The sequence below is a fragment of the Ambystoma mexicanum genome, chromosome 1p (genome assembly GCF_040938575.1).
Source record: "Ambystoma mexicanum isolate Mex_15411 chromosome 1p, UKY_AmexF1_1, whole genome shotgun sequence".
Lineage (NCBI taxonomy): Eukaryota > Metazoa > Chordata > Amphibia > Caudata > Ambystomatidae > Ambystoma > Ambystoma mexicanum.
Genome location: NC_090921.1, coordinates 97,222,438 through 97,230,975, shown reverse-complemented (window position 1 = coordinate 97,230,975; position 8,538 = coordinate 97,222,438). Strand labels below are relative to the sequence as shown.

At 44.7% G+C, this 8,538-nt stretch overlaps 1 protein-coding gene across 1 annotated transcript; it reads right to left on the bottom strand.

Annotated features, from left to right (window-relative positions):
- Positions 1-3,291: 3,291 nt before the first annotated feature.
- LOC138453133 (serine/threonine-protein kinase SBK1-like) lies at positions 3,292-8,034 on the bottom strand. The gene is made up of 3 exons (XM_069605734.1): positions 7,866-8,034; positions 4,600-4,802; positions 3,292-4,194 (listed from the first exon to the last, which is right to left on the bottom strand). Exons 1-3 carry the CDS (start codon positions 8,032-8,034, stop codon positions 3,292-3,294), a joined length of 1,275 nt encoding a protein of 424 aa, XP_069461835.1.
- Positions 8,035-8,538: the final 504 nt, after the last annotated feature.

Genomic DNA, 8,538 nt, shown 5'->3' with positions numbered 1-8,538 from the left:
TTGCCCCAGGGGTACTGTGAGTCTCCATCGTTCTTTCACAGAGTCCTAAGAGATGGATTTAGGCAATATTGATCTGAAGAGCGTGGTGATACAGTGCGTCAATGACATTTTAAAATTGCAGAATGACGGAAGATGAGTGCAGACAAGATTCAATTCAGTTGATGACTATTCTAACAGACAAGGGATACATGGTAGACAAGGAGAAATTGCGATATTCCCAAGAAGAGGTGCTATACATAGGGCATTTGATTTCACATGAAGGAAAGAAGGTGACACCTGAAAGGTCTGAGGAGATTATGAAAACCACAAAGCCAAACACAGTGAAACAGATGCAAAAGTTTTTGGGGCTATGCAACTATGTTAGAGCCTGGGTATGTGACATACACAAGACCTCTTTGCAGGCTTTAAAGAAAGCACAGATGGACAAGGTAACAATAGAATGGACTGAGACGCTGGAGGAAGGTTTTGATGAGTTGAAAAAAGCTATTTGTACAGTCCCCGTTTTGGGAGTTCCCAATTAAGCTGAGGAGTTTTATTTTTTTTGCACACGAATGGGACACTCATGACAGCCGTATTTACTCAGAGGAATATATTGGGGTACCCGCCTTTTGCGTCTTACAGTGGGATTTTAGGCCCATTTATGAGGACACTTCCGTGCGAACAGTCATTGGCAGCTGCTACGTTCGCAATTAGCATGGTTTATAGTTCCCCCCACCTGGAGTAGGACTGGAAAGCATTTTACATTTGACTATCCATTAAAAAAAACATATATATCTGGCACTTTGCTTTTCTTCTTATCAGGGAGCTATATTCTTCATTTATTTAAGTGACTCTCATTTTGTAAACACAATATTCATAATATATCCTTGTGCTCTTCTGGAGTGTGTAATATTAAAGCACTACATTTCCTGTGCTACCCCAAACTAAGTGTGTGACTTTTTACTTTGAATAAAGGCAATCTAATCCTGATTTCTACAATTATGGCCAGGAGAGTGAACTATTTGACCTACCTACCATTTTATCTATATATCAGTTGAGGAGGGAGGATCTGGCACCCCCTGTACACATGTTTTATAAATGTTGTATTGCTACAACTACCGTGGTAATGGGCGCAGTATAAATGCCTTTTACCTGACAAGTTTGAGTATGAGAATGTGCCATGGACTGTGAGCAATGTTGGGGTCCATGCCAGGGTGCTGTAGCATGTAAATGGGCAAACTTTCTGCCAACAACTTCTGTGTACTATTTCATTGGGACACACTGAAGAAAGCACACTTAGACAGTCTTCAAACACATGTGTTTAATTTCTTAGTCAAATGCATTGAATAACAACACACCATTGCAGCCAGAAACAGCTGGACTGTCTCCTAATATTTAGGCTTGCATTCAGTGAGTTGATGTAACTGCCTGCTGGTACTCCAATAGTCTATAGTCACAGGTTGCACATCGCTCTTCTGACATCGAAGCCAGGCACCCTGGCACCACCCTCTGATCACAGTTGAAAACAGTGACATTTCTCCTAAACCAGAAGTCACTAACTCTACACCTAGGCATACTGCAAATTGCACATCCATGATTCTGGCCACCCATGAAGGGTGTCGGCTTCCAGCGTGCTCCCCGGCTGGGTAAGGCATTACGTGGGTTCACCATGTCTTCTGTAAATTCTGAAATCAGTTGAATTCAGATCATGCATCATCTGATGTTGCCAATGGATACAATTCTTTTACAAAGCCTTCACTGTTGGAGGAAAAGCTACAGCGCAAAAAAGAGTCTATTGCTCTGAGTGATGGCTCCATTGATCCAGTAATCCATTGTTATCAACCATCGTCTGGTGTGATGCCTCAGATGTAGCACAGGGTGAGTAGCATCTCAGATATGTGATGGAAGATCTATAGGAGAGCAGATGGCATGATTAAAGCAGGTGAGCATTTGGACGTCTACCATAAGAGAAAAGACCAAGCATGGAGTCACACCCCCACAGAAGAACGCATGCCTGAAAAATACATATGCACGTTTTCTATTCCCACCAGGGACAAAAACAACCCCCTACTCACACCGATAGTTGCCGTTGGGAGCATTATCAAAAAAAGATGAAGACAATCTTTAGAAAACAAAGGATTCCCCATAAGAGGTGGTGTGAAGGCACTGAAGAACCTGCACACACCTAACATTATTAAATAGGATCGAAACATGTTGACATCATCACAATAGCTAGGCATGACGTGGAGTGAAGCCTTCCAAACCAAGCTAAAAAGTCGGTCTTTAAATGCCACTATTGCCACAACTAACTTTACATGACTTTGGTGAAAGCTGGTATCCTATCACCATAAACAAATTACAAAACAAAATCAACAAAGGAAAACCAACCCAGTTCTCTTCTGCCAAGAAACAATTACCTATTAAGTGGAAAAATGGAATACATTGCATTCCCGGGATTTCACTATGGAAACACTAGTTAATAATACAATTGCTTGTAGAGGTGGGATTTCTGATTTCTTGAGATAAAGTATCCTTTGTTCACCCAAATTGTGAGTCAGTGAGATTCAATAATGTTGTTCCAGCAACTGAGAGCTCATACAAACCCTCTTTCTTAAACTATGAAGCCACCAAATTCAATTATTAAATATTATTTTTGTGAGCCAAACTTCATTTTGATTGGTGCAGACGGTGATGTGTCACAATTATATGTTATGAAAAAGGGAGCTAGCCAATATGAAATAGATGGGGACTAGTGTGCAAGACCATAGAAGAACCATACATGGCCAGAAGCATGAAGGGCAGGTCTACACAGAGATGTTGTTGTCCCGTCTTTTGAGTTGCAGGGTTTAGTATTATGTTAACAGAAGTCCTGCCATTCCTGGTTACTGCCCCACTTCTCCAGAATAGGGTAGAAGTCAGAGTAGCTATTCTGGGAGTAAGTCCCCAGAGAGACTTTTAGACCACCCGGCTGGCACGCACTGAGAGCACTGGGATTTCATCATTTAGGCCAGAGGTTAAGCTGTCAATTTCATGCATTGCTTAATGGGTTATCAAGCTTTAGGAAGGGCACAGTGGATGGGCAAAGGAGCATCTGCCCTGTTATGCGTAAATTTGTGGAGGGACTCTACTTCATTGTGTTCAGGGTGGGGAAGCCTTTGGGAGATCCCTGCATGTGGCAGAATGCTGCAGTCTGTCACCAGTTCATGTTCTGGATCCCCTGAATTACAAATCTTTGCAACGGGGTCCACGATTTACACAGCTATGAGCCATAGAGGCACCCATCATTTTACTCACCCAACAATGGACTGATGCTCACGTGGCTTCCACCTCGGGTCCAAGAGTGACGGTTATCTCCCCGTTCTTGACCTCCAACCTAAACGACGTCCCCGGGGGAAAGTCCTCAATGCCCTCAGTGAACACAAGGATAAGTTCCATGTCCGCTCGCTCGTGCTCGACCACTTCTTCTGGCTGGATAACCACTCCTTCCACCACCAAATCTTCTTCCTGCACCACCTCTTCTTCATCCCCCACCTCTCCCTCCATCGCCCGTACATCGCCTTCTGAACTATGCACCAGCTGTAGCAGCTCTTCCTCCTCTGCCTCACTTTCTGAGCTATGCTCCTGCAGTTCCAGCTCTTCCTCCTCCACCTCACTTTCTGAACTGACCACTGCCACAAAGTCCTCTGCTTTCCAAGGCACATCGAGGTACTGCTGAATGTTCTTGATGGAGCACCTTCTCAGTGGGTGGAAGCTCAACATTTCTTTGATGCCCTGCACGGCTTCAGGGGTGAACCTCTGCCAGTAACCGGGAACAGGTGAACTGTACCCACTCATCTGCCACCAGTAAAAATCTTTGTAATGCCTGTCCGATGGCAAAGCCTGTTTCCAGGGGAAGAAGCCAGTCAATGTGGTCACAATGACAACAGCCATGGCCCACACATCAAGGCTGGGGTGCAAGAACAGCGTTTCTGGCTTTCTGAGACAGCAAAGTTCAGGAGCCATGTATGGGATGATGCAGTTCATGGAAGGGATGCTGGTGCCAGCCATAGTTGTGAGCCCAAAGTCACTCAACTTGACGCAGCGGCACTCTGGGTCCATCAGCATGATGTTGTCCGGTTTGATATCCCGGTGCACAAGCCCCAGTCCATGCATATAGTCTAATGCGCTGGTGACCTGCAGCACACACCGCTTCACCATAGCTTCTGGAATTCCAACCTAGAGAAGAAAAAAGCAAAAGACGCAACATTAATCAATCGTTCATACAGCCCTTATTTAGAACCAATCAGAATTGCAATTCATTGTACTGCATTGCATATGTATTTGTGTTCTCAGCGCCTGCTCACTTCTTGTGTATTCCAGACAATGGACGAGGATAATGTGGTCTTTAGATCAATATCAAGACTCTATTGGTACACCCGTTATGTCCAAAGAAAGAGCTCAGAGCTATATGCCGAAACATTTGGCATGTTTAATGGCTAATGGAGACAAATTACCATGCCATTAATCAGGTAAACCCCAAGTTCTTCTAGTGTAAGCTATGGAATTAGCAATGCTTAATAAGTGACAATATGTAAGCAGTAGTGCCCTATATTCTAGTTTGTCCCTTTTTTGCTTCCGTACCTCAGGTATTAGAAGAGAATGAAGACTCCCAGCCGGTGCCACCTCCTGAGCGAGGATATAGTGGTCCACAGTCTGCCATGCAACAATCAGGGTAGTTATGATGCTGGGGTGGGCACTGAGTAGGAGGGATGTGCTGAACTCCAACAGGAAGGATTGCCGAAGTATGCGATTCTTGGGCAGTAGCTTCAGAGCAACAGTCGCATCTGTTGGAAGTGAAGGACGAAAAAATGCCTGTTAGTGTGACGTTATCAATATCAGTGTCAGCAGTAACAGTGGTAATATATAGACCCATAAAAATGCAATGCCCCAGGAATGTTTCTGGCATTGTATCTTTTACCCAACCCTGCCAACCCACACTCCATCGAAAAATGCACTGCCATCCACATTGTCTTCATCGACAAAATCTGCAAGATTCACCAGCATATTGACACCAGCTCTGCATTCACAGACCCACCTCACGTCCCTCTTTGCGAAATTTCCACCTCCTGGACAACATTCCAGACACTGTCAACAGAGGACCTGGTCAAAACCTTGGCTGTCCTGAAAGACACATGGTATACAGAAGACATCCTCCAGCACCCATCCTCAAGATCCTCCTCACAGAAGCTCTCCTTCCCTAACTGGACATCATCAACAGCTCCCTAACTCAGGCACCTTACAATGGTGCATGGGGATCACAAGCCTTGTCCTATATGGGTTCAAGTCCTACCTCACCATCAGCAAGCAATTTGTTTCCGATGGACTCCTCTAGATTGCTACCCTTCACCTGTTCCTGTTGAGTACAGCAGAGTTCCGTCCTCTCCCCAGTGATATTCAATCTATACACAAAGCCACTTGGAACCCTGCTTGCCACACAACACCCACCAATACACCAACGACACACAGCTATACCTCATGACTGACTCTATCAAGGACATCCATAGGCTCAAAGCATGCCTCTTGCTGATCCAGTCTTGGATGTTCAGTGAATACTTGAAGCTCTACCCCTCCAAGACAGAATTCCTACTCCTCACTGACAACACCGACCACCCAGACCTGGCTATCAACCATGAACTCTCAGGGCTTCACACCCAAGCTCACTTCCGGCGCAAGTCCATTGGGTTCCACATCGACAAAAACCTCTCCTTCAAGACACACATAGCTAAGGAAACTCAGAGCGCTTTGAATCAACTCTCCCTCTTGCGATGAGTCAAACCCTTCCTCTCTCCGGACAGCTTTAGATCCAGTGCTCAAGCACTATTTCTATTCCACCTGGATTTGGGCAATGCACTCCTTGAAGGCTTCCCGTCATCCTATGAGAAGTGAGAAGTATCCTATACATGGCTGCATGTCTCATCAAGGGTCTGTGCAGATACGAACACCGGCCCTCATCGACCTTCACTGTCTCCCACTGCATGTGCAAATCACCTTCAAGTCTTGCTGCATCATCTATAAAGCAGTTCCCCTCAAGTCACCCAGCTACCTCGCAGGGAAACTCAGCATCTCCGGTGGACAGCCCACCACCAGAAGCAAGGACACGTTGTGAGGAGCGTGACAGTATTCTCCCACCCACTCCCTTTGGATCCTCCATTCAGGTGGCATGGGAAGGGCCATCGCTTTTATAGCCCGACCCTGGGGGTGGACAAGCATTGAGAATCACCTGAGTGGAGGGTCAAAGGGGATTGGGAGGATACCCGAGGGCCAGACGTGGTATCTTCCCAATCCTGAAAACACCTTACCCTACTCTCCCTCAGCCTTTGTGGGATGTTTACACTCTCACCTCATCTCCCTCTGCCCATCGGAGGACAGATTCGGGAAGAAAGAAAAGTGTGAAAGTTAAATGTGAAAGTAAAGCGAAAAGTCTGAAAGTGCAGCAAGGAGACATAAAGCAGATTGGGGTGAAAGGCAAGGAAAAGCCTGATCGAAGCTGAAAGTGATAGAAATTGGGAAAGAAGCAGCGAGTGGCCCGTAGTGAGAGAGGGGCACGAGAAAGGAAAAGAAGAGTGCCTGTGGCAGGCGAATGAAGGTGCACGTGTGCCCGGGAAAAAAAGAGGGTGCAAGTCTGCATGGAAAGAACAGCAAATCAATAAAGTGAAGGTGTGCACTGAAAGGAAAGCAGAAGGAGAAAGGATGCAGAAAGCATCCGAAGAGCCTGGCATTTTCTAAGCCCTCTGTTTCTACCCCATGAAGGAATGGTTTGTGAATTCAAGAAATCATATGTTGTGTTTGTAAGCTGAAAGGGGCCTGGGCTTGGGGACAGGAACCCTAAGAGCCCTCACCAAGTCAAGAGACTTGTTAGTTTTTGTTGAAGTGGTAACACGATTGAAGCTTGGGGAAGGGAATCCTGGGAAGATTACAAAAGGAACTGCGTTACTATTTGGTGTTTTGAAACTTGATAAAGCTGAAGCTGGGTAAAGGGAACCCTGAGGGACTAAAAGATACTGAAGGTTGTTGGGATAACTAGAAGGGACCTGGGAAGACGGTCTTACTGTGGATTGAACTTATTTGTGTGACATTGACCCAGCAGCACCTGGTTAGAAGACCACCTGAAAACAACCCTGGTTTCCAATTTTGTTGAACCACTATTTTTTCTTAGTTTTTAAAAGACTTCCTATCACATTTTTGTATAGAATGAGGGCAAGCATAGGTTTAGACACAGAGTGACTTTTATTTTGGACTCAGCGACGGCCATTAGAGGCATCAGTTGAGGGAATTATCCCTTTAGAGTTAGTGCCAGTCAGGCATTACACCATACCCAGAACTTTAGTCAATAAAGGTTTTCAAATGAACCCACTTGAGTCTGTGTCTCTCTTTATCATGGCTGTCTCACAAGGTGCAGATTTGAAATCCGCCACTGCAAAAAGGAAAGGACCAGAAACAAGCCTTATCTGCCTACAACCCAAAATGATGGAACATCCTCCCCTTCAGCATCAGACTCACCCCCAAAATTTAGAAAATAACTCAAGACCCACCTCTTCAGGGAGTCTCTCCTCCACAATACATAGGCCCTCTTGTGCCACCGACTTGTTAGAAGCTGCATGGTCCTCTACCTCCCGCCACCCGGTACAGCTGTACCCCCCTGTATCCTACCCTGATGTATATCTGTCCGTTGTTACGATGTATAAAGCGGTACGTTATGCATCTGTAATGTTGTACACCTCTGTAAAGTGCTCCATTATGTATCTGTATTGGTGTATGCCTCTGCAAAGTGCTCTGTTGCTTCTCGAAGCCAAGTCCATTCTCAATAAATATCATAATAATCATAATTTTAAAACCGCATATCTTACCTGAGCCCCGGTGCTTGCCCAGCACAACTTGTCCATATGTTCCACGCCCCAATTCACGGAGGACATCAAAGTGCTCTGAAATCTCGACGGTGACCATGTGCTCTGCGGTGAGCAATAGCAGGTCCGTCAGGGCACGTTCTGTGGACAGGGACAATTCTATGGCAGACATCTTGCTGGAGATGGAAATATTGAAGAGTGCTATCAGTTGATGTCTACTGAGAGCTTCCAGTCACAAGCAGATCATCGCTGATGGCATATGGATTCTCATTATGATTGGCTATTAATATGCCCTACTTCATGCAACATACATGACCAGACAAATATCAAATATTGTGTAAAAAGTATATATTTTAATACAATTATTAATTGCATATTATACAAAGTTAGAATTTATACAATTAGTAGAAATAGTTTTAATTGTCCTAAAAACAGAAAATCTATCAGATGCTGATTTTTTTTTAAATAAGTCTTTACTTGTGAATCAAAATGCTGAAATTTGAGTCGTCTTTCTATATTCAACTTCAAAAACCTCACTTCCAAAACGGTATCCTGCAATTAGAATGTTATGAGTGTCCAATATCCTCTAATTAGAATTTGTAAATTTCCATTGGTATAATTCCTCGAGAGATTTCCACTCCTATAAGTCCCCTTAGAAATGGTATGTTTCATTTAT